This window comes from Lampetra planeri, chromosome 9 (genome assembly GCF_965212315.1).
Source record: "Lampetra planeri chromosome 9, kcLamPlan1.2.h2, whole genome shotgun sequence".
Classification (NCBI taxonomy): domain Eukaryota; kingdom Metazoa; phylum Chordata; class Hyperoartia; order Petromyzontiformes; family Petromyzontidae; genus Lampetra; species Lampetra planeri.
The window spans coordinates 5,620,989-5,633,158 of NC_136115.1; the positions used below are offsets into that span (position 1 = coordinate 5,620,989).

At 40.8% G+C, this 12,170-nt stretch overlaps 1 protein-coding gene across 1 annotated transcript in view; it reads left to right on the forward strand.

The window, feature by feature from the left end:
* The window catches only part of LOC144720762 (guanylate cyclase 2G-like), a 29,622-nt gene extending 23,721 nt beyond the window's left edge, over positions 1-5,901 (forward strand). Inside the window, exons 20-22 of the mRNA XM_078597787.1 lie at positions 2,468-2,559; positions 4,522-4,641; positions 5,719-5,901. Of these exons, the coding sequence (XP_078453913.1) occupies positions 2,468-2,559; positions 4,522-4,641; positions 5,719-5,901 (395 nt within the window). The remainder of the gene's footprint in view (positions 1-2,467; positions 2,560-4,521; positions 4,642-5,718) is intronic.
* Positions 5,902-12,170: the final 6,269 nt, after the last annotated feature.

Consider the following 12,170-nt stretch of genomic DNA (forward strand, 5'->3'; position numbering starts at 1 on the left):
CGACTATTTGTCCCAGATTTAATTGTAATAATACTAAAATGAGCTGAGGTGTGCGTCATGCAGTTGTTAGCACTGAACAGATCGTATACAAAATATCCGATTAAACTGATTTGAAATTGAGTTAGTGCCATCATAATGCATTTTGGATGCAAAAATAATAACTGAGCACTTAAATAAAGACACACATTTTGGTCATTCAGGCTATGGGGCTTTCCTGTTATCAAACACTGAGGTGCTTTATCAGGGCAGGGCAGCCCTTTTCTTAGCATATATAAACCTTAACTCTCTTTTGTGTCTCCACAATTATTGAGCCAGTCTTCATTTGTGAATCGCATGTAATCGCAACTCCGATCAGCACGGTTCGCACATCCGATGAGCATGGTTGGCTACGTACGGTGCAAAAGAAGTTCAACATACATACATATGCGAAACAGCCAGGCGAGAGAAGCATGCACCATCTTGCATATGAAGAGCAAAGTGATTTAATTTGACTGTGGGGACACCAATAAGCCATTTGCGAACAATGCAATGTGATAAATACTATTCTTCGAGTGCCAGCTGTAACGATGCCACGGCAGCTGTGCACATGTGCACATCATCGGCTTCGGTGTCACGCTTGAAGAACAGCCGTAACCATGCAAGTGCTTCCAGCAGGAGGCACTGTCCAATTGCTGAGTTAACCGTGCAGTGGTCGAAAACCCCATGCAATGTGAACCTGAAGTGCTGTTAAGCTTGCGGGATACCCAAACGATGAATTGGGAGTGAGACCTTTAGGTTAGTGTATAATTCGTCGTTACTGATGTACTCTAACTAGTGGCAAAAGTATGAAGGTTCGAGAAGATACAGTATATTGCATTGGACTTAACATATCATGTATGAATTTAGACTGGATCATACACGTATTATCAAGTATATTCTTGGGTCTTTCGGTAAAGTCACGTAGATAGGTTCAAAGAACATAACAAAAAAATAACAAAAAAATAACAAAAAACTACGACGTTTCGATCGCAACACTCCTGATGATGATTGCTTGTGTTGCCATCGAAATGTCGTAGTTTTTACTTATTATTTTTTGTTATTTTCTTTGAACCTATCTACGTGACTTTACTGAAAGACCCAATAATATGAATTCCTGCAGTCACGAAAGCTTGAAGTAAAGTATTATCAAGTACTGTACATTTGAAGTATTATTATAATTATTTAAAACACTTCATGTAATCATTGCTTGTGTTTGTAAATAGTATTTTAAAGTATACGCTCGGATTGAAGAGGTTAAATGCTGCAATGTGGCTGGCTACAGGCCAATAATTTTAAGTGAAGGCATAACAATGATGCAGGGCACGTATGGTAGGGTAAATTATCGGTACTCCCATCTCTTAAAAGACATCTTGCCGGTGTGGAAGAGTAGGCTGATTGCCCAGAAGAGGATCACTAGAGCTGCCTCCTCCAAGTTGAGGTCACTTCTGCTAGCAATTGCGTGAGCAAGCAATTGCAGGGCTGCACCTTTACCTCCTAACAACTCGTCGAGAATCCGCTGCTCTGCAATGGAAAATAACGAACAGCTGTAACTTTCAATGCTCTTTTCACAATCCTGTACTCGGAGCACTCAAAGTAATCAGCTTTTTTACACAACCAAATTGCAAGATAATATCTATTGTGAGTTTTTAAAGATTCTCTAGTATATAGAGAATATTCTGGCAGGATAATTACATTAATAGGAGCACACATTTGAAAGTTAGAGCGATTGTAAATGAACCGTGGTCAGTTTCCTGTATTCGTTACCAACACCTCTTCAATGTCGCTATCTATTATATATCTTCTGAAATTATTTCAACATTTCAATTAAATGTTTTTTTGTTACACGCAAAATATAGTTTAGTTAGTTACCAGCTAGCTTTGGTGGCAACAGCCAGCAGCAACTCACAATAAAATAGTTAGTTATTGTTGTGGAGAGAAGCCCAGCTAGCAGCCATCCATAAAACTCTAGGCATAGATTACTTTAATAGCACAGTATTCCCTCGTTATTCGCGAGGGTTGCATTTCGGAGATGCTTGTGAATATCAAATTTCGTGGATAATAATATTGCCCAACGAAACCCAGTCGTTTTAATTAATTACCTTAAATAAATACGTAAATAAGCTATTAAATACATGAAAATGATCTCATAACTTTCTCACATCACATTTTCTCTCATCACTCTATCTCATCACTTTATCTCATCACATTATCTCTCATCAATTGATTTAATCATTTAATGTATCTCTCGGTGAACTTCTTTCGCACCTACAATTAGCATGGTTGGCTACATACAGTGCGAAAGAAGTTAAACATACATATGTGTAGAGTTCCAGATGCGATTTTGAATATCCAAAATCCAAGACAGCAAGTTTGTGAAAAACGAGGGAATCCTGTACTATCATGATGCACCAACGAACAGCTGACTTGGTTTCTCCCTTGGTTTTGACAGCGCTGCACATTCATGTCTCAGAAGCCACGACAAATCTGCTGAAGCAGATCGGGGGCTATTTTCTGGTGGAGAGAGGAACAATTAATTTAAAGGTACGTCCGTAGTTATTTGCTCCTGCAAGCGTTCAGTAACGGATATTTTTTTTTAAAGGGAAAATTTAACTACATCTGGCCATGAGACTGGCACATAGGTGGCATTAAAATTTGATGATGAGCAATGGGAATTGGCTCTTAAAATAATGAGTCATAATAATAATGCGGTGTCACTGAAATGCCAACTTACAAAACAATTGTCTTACCAATAAAGGTTTTTGGGATAAATAAATCACAATCGGGCGGAATGGACATGAAGAAGTCAAAATGGTGGAAATGTAAACAAGATTTAGTTCATTCTAATAAATATACCAGAGATTTCAGAGATGTCTGATATCGTTTTTATGTGAGGAAGTGACCACAGGCTGATGTAATGCACGTTGCACTATAGCCAGAGTGAGGACAACGCTAATTACAGGAACAGCAAGATAGGGCATATGCAAAATACAGGATAAGAAGAAAACAACTAGGAGATGATACAAAATAAATAATGATACAATTTCTTAATTAACACATACTACTGCTTCAATTAGATTTACCAAGCAATGCAACAATTGCTTTTGCATGTGATTACCTGTCTTCCCCTTGAGGCACCTGAGGTCACTTGGAGAGTGTGGCTGTGCTGTTCCCTGTGCAATTGCATTTCTCGGTGGACATGACATTTGCCACGGGCCACTATCATCTAAAAGGTCAAAGAAGCAGTGCACGAACAAATGTCACCTTCAATTATGAACAAAATGTGCTCGGGTTGCACAATTATGCAGTATGCAAGGGGTGGTAAGTATAATAATCATTTTTAATTGACACCAGTAAAAGGACACACAGGAAAATTTCGATTTAAAGCTTTTGTGACTGCAGGGATTCATCTTTTTGGTTCTTTCGGTAAAGTCACATAGAAGGGAAATAATAAAATAATAAAAATGTTACATAATAAAATACAAATTCTCACGACATTTCGGCCACAACACAAGCAGCCGTCCTCAGGTGAGGAAACAAAGCTGTCGGAAACAGAGCTGTCGGAAAGACAGCGTCCAAATGAACACCGCCAAGCTTGGTAGCGTATATTTAAGCTGGGTCGGGGGGAGGAGAGCGCCTTGACAAAGGAGTTTACATATCAACAGCGGAATTAAGCATTTTGATGGAAAATGATGCAAGTTTATTATCTGCATTTTCCATCAATATGCTTAATTCCGCTGTTGATATGTAAACTCCTTTGTCAAGGCGCTCTCCTCCCCCCGACCCAGCTTAAATATACGCTGCCAAGCTTGACGGTGTTCATTGGGACGCTGTCTTTCCGACAGCTCTGTTTCTTCACCTGAGGACGGCTGCTTGTGTTGTGGCCGAAACGTCGTGATAATTTTTATTTTATTATGTTTTATTTTTATGATTTTATTATTTCCCTTCTACGTGACTTTACTGAAAGAGCCAAGAAGAGGACACACACCGGATTATTGCGTAGTATATAGCCGGGACTGATATGGTTTAATTGTTAAACACTGGAATTGCATTTCAGACTTTCAAAAACAATGTTGCAAGTTTCTTATATTTCGCCCACCCAGCAGTATAAAGGGGTAAACCACAGTTAGTTGATCAGCTGGTCACGTGTGGTGGGGTACAGTGTGGATACTCTTCCAAGACGTCTGACCTGCTTGGAAGAGTAGACCAAATTACCCCTTAGAGGAGCTCACCTGAACTCCCTTTGAGGGCTGAATTGATATCTTGTTTATAGCAAGACCTTTAATATGCACAGAAATAAGGAACATTCTACAATATACCACCTTCCAACGATATCATGATGAGGGTGACCATGCGATCCAAGCAACAGACTTTTCACGATTAGACTTTCAACCCAGCCAGTGAACCTTGGAGTCCTATGTGATTCATCAATCACCTCTCACAGCCTCCCATGGTGTCCGTGCACTTTGTATCGATTGTTCGCTCTGCCTGTGTCCTGTGTGTTAGGGGAAAGGCAATCAGTTGACGTACTGGCTGAAGGGAAAGGCTGGTTTCCAGATGCCTCTTCCGGAATTCTTCCACACGGGAGAAATTCTGAAGAACAAGGGCACTGTTGAAAGCAATCAGGTGAAGCACAAACTTGCGCTCTGTAAAAGAAGACCACGGCGCAGTACGAGAGATTTCACGTAGATCGTTCCTTTTGATTGTGTTTAGTCGCAAATTATCCACACGAGTGGCAATGAAAACGAAAGTGTACACACTGCCCGTTGACATCGCTCAGAGTTTCTGTCACCACCTGCTACCTGCTAGACAACATTGCGGTATTAATACAGCTCCGATGTAAGTTATGTAGTTAGCGTGCAGGAAAAAATAAATGTGATATCACAACATTTCTTAAGAAATACGTATTGTCATTGACGTGAGTCAAAAGCTTGGCTTTTTTTCACCACAATGAGCCACACTTTGATTTTGGTCATACATTATAGTATGAAGACAGTCATGTGTCCTGGACGCATACTTAAATTGTTGACAGTGCTTTCAACAAGCTGAATGAGCCAAAACATTAAGTATTTGCACATCCACTCAAAGTAGGTATATGTACCGAGTAGATGTTTGAAATTAATCATCGGGTGCTCAATTGAGAGCAGAATTAATGGTTTTAAATAGAACATTAAAACTGACAAAAAGCTTCAGATGGTCTGGTTGCATCTCAGAGTGTGACTGACCACCTCTGACGACTCTTACCTTGTTTCCAAATAAATAACTGCTGCTGAACACAGACCCCAAGTCCAATAATGACAAGCAGACGGCAACAAACAGCACTATTGAAGGCACAGTAGATAATACTGAATATGTTTCTCGAATAGAGAAAGATTTTAATAACCTGGGGGAAAAAAGAGGATAGTAGGGAATTCCTAAGTTCTGCAAAGAAGGCGAGAGAGAGAGTGCGCTTTGACCTGCAGTGTGGTGGTTGAACAGAGCATGGATGAGATGAAACAGTGAGTATGCTAGACCGAGTCCTCAACATGGGCGGAGGTTCATGGGAACAGTTACCAATGGTCACAGCAATAGAGGAGTGATAAGTAGGCAGCTGACCGCTGGCGAGGGAGACATTGAAACCAACGAGCGCGCCGGATTTATCTCTCGACGTGACTCGCTTCACATCGAATCCTGTCACTTGCTGTGGGTGTCTGGCCACTGCAGATCACGGAGAACTGGACGGAGGAGTTCGCTAAGGACGTGGCCGCTTTCCGGGCCAAGCAGAGCATGGGCGCTACGGCGAACCGCATTCCCCCGCACGGCGCCACCGGGGACAAGCACGGCCCGAAGGGGCAGCGTCCGTCCCCCGTAACCCAGGCCAGCAGCGTGTGGGCAACGACACAGTAGGGCGTTTTCACGGGGGACCAAAATGAAAAAGGGGTCGTGCGTTGAAACACGCGTTCGACTGAGATGCGGGTTGCGGTGCACGTGACCAGGTCTCGGGACGGTTTGAGTTGCGCTGCAAAACTAACAAAAAATTGTTAGCCCACGCAATTGTTGTGCATCTGTAAAGTAATTTATTGGCCACTGTTTAGGCTCTTTTTAAGCACGATGTTTTCAGGTGCAGCCATTGTGATTTGGTTAAGAGCTGCCTTTATAGATTATAACCCTAGACTGAGCTACGGTCAACTTGACAAGCGTGCAAGTAAAAACACCTGGTGCTTAGCCCTGGCATCATAGAAGGCAGCGTTAAGCCTGCAGGCTTAAGTGATTGCATTGCTCGGCAGTAAGTAGTAATGTCTAGAAGTTTCAGACGTGTTTTTTTTCTGTGTCGGATTCTGGTATTTAACCCCCATGTGCAGTACCTCGAAAATGAATGAAGATAAAAAAAAACCCGTTTGGGTTGGTGGTTTATAAAATAGAATAAATAATTTAAAAAAATGTGATGCATTCTTTTCAAGAACATCTCATTGAGCCTCCAGAATATTATTGAAATGAGCTTTTTGTGTGTTGGAAAAACCCCCCCCCACGTATTTCAGCAGATAACAAGGGCTGGGTAGCCCACCGTGGATTTCGAGTGATAACATCGTCTCTTTGGCATCGCAGGACTGTGAGTGAAATTGACGGCCAGGGAAGACCATCGTTCAAGAGTGGATTAATTATGGCTGATAATGAAAATGAGCAAACGTTTGGACAAACAGGTTAATCTCCTGGATAGCTCACAGCCCAGTGGGTTTGGAAGTTTAACAGCGTCTGTGTGATCTTCCTACTACAAAGCCTCCAAAGTACTGGATGGCAGGCGTACTCCAACAATTTTCAGTAAAACATTACATTAATTAGTGAAGTACTACGTCAGGCTATAGTACTAGTCATAGCCTCCACCAGAGGTAGGGCCTTTGACTTTGTGTCAGAAATGTCACATTCTCAGCACGATTGTGGCAATTATGTTGAGGTACTAAGATTATATGTATTCGTCAAGTGCCTGGATGGTTATAGAGCGTGCACAAATTATATATAAAACACTGGGATCGAGTTCCCTCTGAAATATAGGCAAAGCAAACCCACAATGCAAGTAGATAATGTTTTCAAGAAAGGGCGCCATAGGGCATCAGTGTGTGTGTGTGTTGAACTTCTTTCGCACCGCACGTAGCCAACCGTGCTAATCGGAGGTGCGGAGGAAGAACAAGAAAAAATGTGACTGCCCCTCAAACGGGAATGCTTCACCCACTTTGAATTGAGTTGTTAATGCTCGTTTTTTTAGATGTATGTTGAACTTCTTTTGCACCGTACGTAGCCATCCCCGCTGGCGTTTTACAATTGTAGCAATTATATCCGGTTTGCCACTTACCACATACATAGCAAACGTAATAAATTCATCATTCTGGGAAAAGGGACATTTAAAAAATGTGACACGTGACTTCGCCCGTGTATTTTCAGCACACGTCGTCCGTTTGAGCTTGCTGTGAACAAAAATGCGCGAGGTCGTGTTTGCTGCTGTGCTCTCTGCTGTCGCGCTCTCTGCTGTCGCTGTGAATATAACAGGGAGTAGAAGAAACAATGCGTGATCAAAGTTCATACACAACGAAGCAATTGTAAAAAAGAAAGTTGCAGCAATCGTAGGCATATCAGAAAAAAAACATTAAATTGCACTAATATTATTTAGCTCACGTGTGTGCTCAATGAAAGACCCAACACACACACACCATGGCAGATCTGGATACCTGATGCACAAATGGAAAATTCAAAACTTTCGAGTGTGCGACTGTGGTCATTCAGAACAGACAGTACAACGTATAACGACGCAATGCCCGATCCACGAATACGAAGGAGACATCACAGCGATGACACACTCCGCTGCTCCTGACGCGATTGTCTGGCTTGGCCACCTGGATGTGAAATTGTATTTGTTGCTCTGAGTCTACTTCAGCGGTGCGAAATAAGGAAGAAGCACACATGTACGATCATTGAGGAATGATCAGTGACATTTTTTCTGTTACTATGACGTTTCAAATATATTTGAATTAATTTACAAAATCTTTCATATTTTAAATAGTGAAACTATTATCTCCTGGATATAAATATCAACATCCATGAATTATTTTTAACAGTTCAATAGAAATGTAACCTTCATGAAATAAATAATAAACATTGTTCTTGTTTTAGCTTCAGTAAGAAACGTTCTCTCCCAGATGTTCTTCGTACTGAGATCCGGTGTTGACACAACAACTTTAAATACAGCCAAGAGGGAACCTGTCTGTCTCTTCTAAGTAAGCCGGGGAAATTCACATAATCTCACTCTCAACCACATTCAATCCTGAGCTTGCCATGTGTGTATATTGAGCTGGCTTAATTGGCCATTAAAGCAATCCACCTGCACAATGTTATCTCAGAAGAGTGACAGAGTGCTTGTATGATCAGCTGTCTTTTTTTTTATTTGAGAATGAACAAGTTGGCTTTAACATCCGAGAGGAGAGCCTTTGGATTTTTTTTTATAGCCACAAGAAAATAGACAGTACAGCAGGATTAATGTCCCTTGCAGTAGATAAAACACGTGTAGTTACGCTCACAAGATGGCAACAGAAAGACGTAGTCGATAGTTATTGACCATTGGAAATAGAGTTATAGCTGGCAAGTTCTTGGCCTGCTAGCTGCCCCTTGATATTACACTGCAATCAGCATCTATGTCAGGTTTCCAACACGTGATAAGAAGCCATATTAATTGCATGTGATACTTGCTAAGGTTGACTACAACGAATTCGCAAGGTCTGTGATGATGTAAGTCTAAATTTTGATTTAAAGCTTTCGTGACTGCAGGGATTCATATTCTTGGTTCTTTCGGTAAAGTCATGTAGAAGGGAAATAATAAAATAATATAAATATGAAACAATAAAAATTCTCACGACGTTTCGACTGCAACACAAGCAATCATCATCAAGAAAATGTTCTTGCTGTGGATTTCACACCTGATGATGATTGCTTGTGTTGCAGTCGAAACGTCGTGAGAATTTGTATTGTTTTATATTTATATTATTTTATTATTTCCCTTCTACGTGACTTTACCGAAAGAACCAAAAATATGTAAGTCTAGTTTTTTGAAACATGAAGTATCAGACAAAGAGTGAAAAGCATTGCCAACATCCTGATATGCTATTATCCCAATGCGACTCTATGTGTCAATGTATCCAGCTGGTCAGCTCGTGGCAATGCTTTATTGCACACATAACACAGGACATATGGCTGAGTAATCACACGACATATAGATGAATGTAAGCAGATGTAATTCCCTACAAAAGGGTGCTGTAGTATTCTGGATTTTTTTGAATGCGAGTTATTTAATCATTCTATGTCAGTTACATATTCATGTTACATGTGTATTACCCTTGCAAGGCATGTCATTTATAATATATAATTAACATAACTTCGTGACCGCTAATTATAGCCTTGGGGAATTTTTTTCGCCAACATTTCAATGAATAGCCATCACAAAGAATCGCTCTCAGTAGGGACACTGACCGAGTTGCACAGGACGCGGTGTTTTTTGTTGCTGCAGGCTACATACACATATAAATCAATACTTTTAAAGTGTTATGCTGCATGGTAAAAAAACAATGTGTTCCATTAATGCCCTCAACAACTAATATCCATTAATGGCCACACAAAACAAAATGTGTTCTCCTTGTTCTGGAAACTCACCCAATTATTTGATGTATGATGCCATATTTCATTGACGTTGTGTTCATGTCATTACTGTACTTGCAAACTAGTTGTTTTCACGCTAACATTGACAACTCCACCTGCACAATTACACTGATGCGATTACAAACCAAATGGAATATAAATTGCCAGAAAAGATAGGTATTTTGCTCTTTAAATGTATACATTTGGTGTTGCCAAGTTGCTCCTATAATTGAAAGTCTATTGAAACCAATTTAGATAGGCGTGATTGGCAGAAAGAGGTGTTATAGAAAATGAAGTAAAATACAGCACTCGTTAATACCTCTGAAGCAACAGCCGTGACAAGCATTGAGCAACAGAACATCGCTTATTCTTAGCATTGTTACTGTCACCGGCATAAACACATACTGCTTCGGTGTTAAAAAGCAACATTCAAATATTACATATTGCAAAATAAGGGAATTTTTTTTCTTTATTATAGGTATTTTATTCTTTTTTTTTTTAATAAATGAAGATCAACACTGTCAAGAAATGCAGGTATATAATTGTACCAATATCTTTTGAACAAACGAGTTTAATAGTCAAGGTTGTTGGTGATTGTTTGCATGTACCCGATGTGTCCATCTCACCCTGTCATTGCACATGTGGCATCCCATGTTCCAGATGCTGAAATGTATTGGTAAATTCAAACCTAGGCATTGGCTTTAGATGGTTAAGTTATAAAAATAGCGTTGGCTCATTAAAGGCTGGAGTTGCGTGTACACTAATTGTATGGCGTATAACAGGACATCCTTCCAAAATTTGCTAGCACAGGTAATTATAAAATGCAGGTACAGCTACAATTACGTCGGCCTTTCATGCTGACACAACATCAGCGTCAAGAGTCGTGAAATCCTGTGAGAGTTTAATAAACAAGACGATACTTAATACTATATTTGTTTGTAATTAATAAAACATTTTTACCATTTTTTTATTTTACCAGGTAAGGCCCACTGAGCTATACAGCTCTTTTTGAGAAATGACCTGGCTACCAGTGATAATTCAACAATGTGGCTTATCATGTGGAAATTTATGGCAGCCAAACACTCTAAATGCATGCTTCTAAATGTGGAGGGAAAACCCGGAGGAACCGGAGAAAAATCCACTCGACCACGGGGAGGGAGAACATACAAACTCCAAATATACTGCAGGCGTCAGGGTCAGCATCGAAACCACCTCCTGTATACCAGGCGAGGTAGTTAACATCTCGCCACCAAGGCACCCAATACAAGTAAACGAGAACGTAACCGTGTGTGCTTGTGTTATGTTGGGAGATGCTGAGAACTGTTTCTCTGCGGGGCGACATTTTGTCACTTGGCGAAATAAGTTGGGGACGTTTTATTTTTTGATTTAAAGCTTTCGTGACTGCAGGGATTCATCTTCTTGGTTCTTTCGGTAAAGTCACGTAGAATGGAAATAATAAAATAAAAAAAATTAAACATAATAAAATAATTCTCACGACGTTTCGGCCACAACGCAAGCAGCCGTCCTCAGGTGAAGAACAGGTCTGTCGATTACAAGCCCATTGTGCTAGCCGTTACACACCACGGCAGAGTCTGACTGTCTTCTCGACAGACCTGTTCTTCACCTGAGGACGGCTGCTTGCGTTGTGGCCCAAACGTCGTGAGAATTATTTTATTATGTTTAATTTGTATTATTTTATTATTTCAATTCTACGTGACTTTACCGAAAGAACCAAGAAGATGAAGTTGGGGACGCTCCGGTTGGACGGCTGGAAAGATTTCGGTCTCTGGGCGGCAGTGCAGCAAAAACCTCCAACCAATTGTTATCCTGCAACTACAACAACAAAAACAACGTTATGACAAAATAACTTAGAGAATTAAATAAGCAAATGTAAGTCATAACGTCTTTAAATTATTGGTGTTGATACGACAAAAAATGAAAACGTATGCTAAGGCTGGTAAATATTCATTGAATAATCGATTCTAATACATTCAGACAATCCCAATATATGCACTTAATTGCACGTGAGATTAATTATCTTCGATTCAAATGTTGCATGTAGTTCCCGTGACCTCCCCTAAAGTCACTAGATGTGCTACACAGTGCACCACAACGGTAAAGAAAAAAATATTTTATCAGATTGGATCCCAACCCCAAAATGTGACAATTAAAAAAATTTCGGCTATTTTAAGGGTATTATGAGGGCCGTTGGCCCCCGGGGTCCCTCCCGCCTGCATCCCCTATTTCGTTGTCGTTACCCCACCTCCCTATTACCCGCTACGGTTTCGCCGGCATTCGAACGCGACGCCCCTACTGTTACAGCCTCGCGCCGCGCTCCCACGCTGCGAGCATACGTGCGCACAGCATCATCAATCAAACGCCACACTCCCCCTCTTTACACCGCTACGTACAGCTCTCGCACACTGCGAGCGTGTGCCCGTCTATAGCCCTGTGCGGCACGTTACCAATGCGCATCCGTATCCGACACGTAACGAACG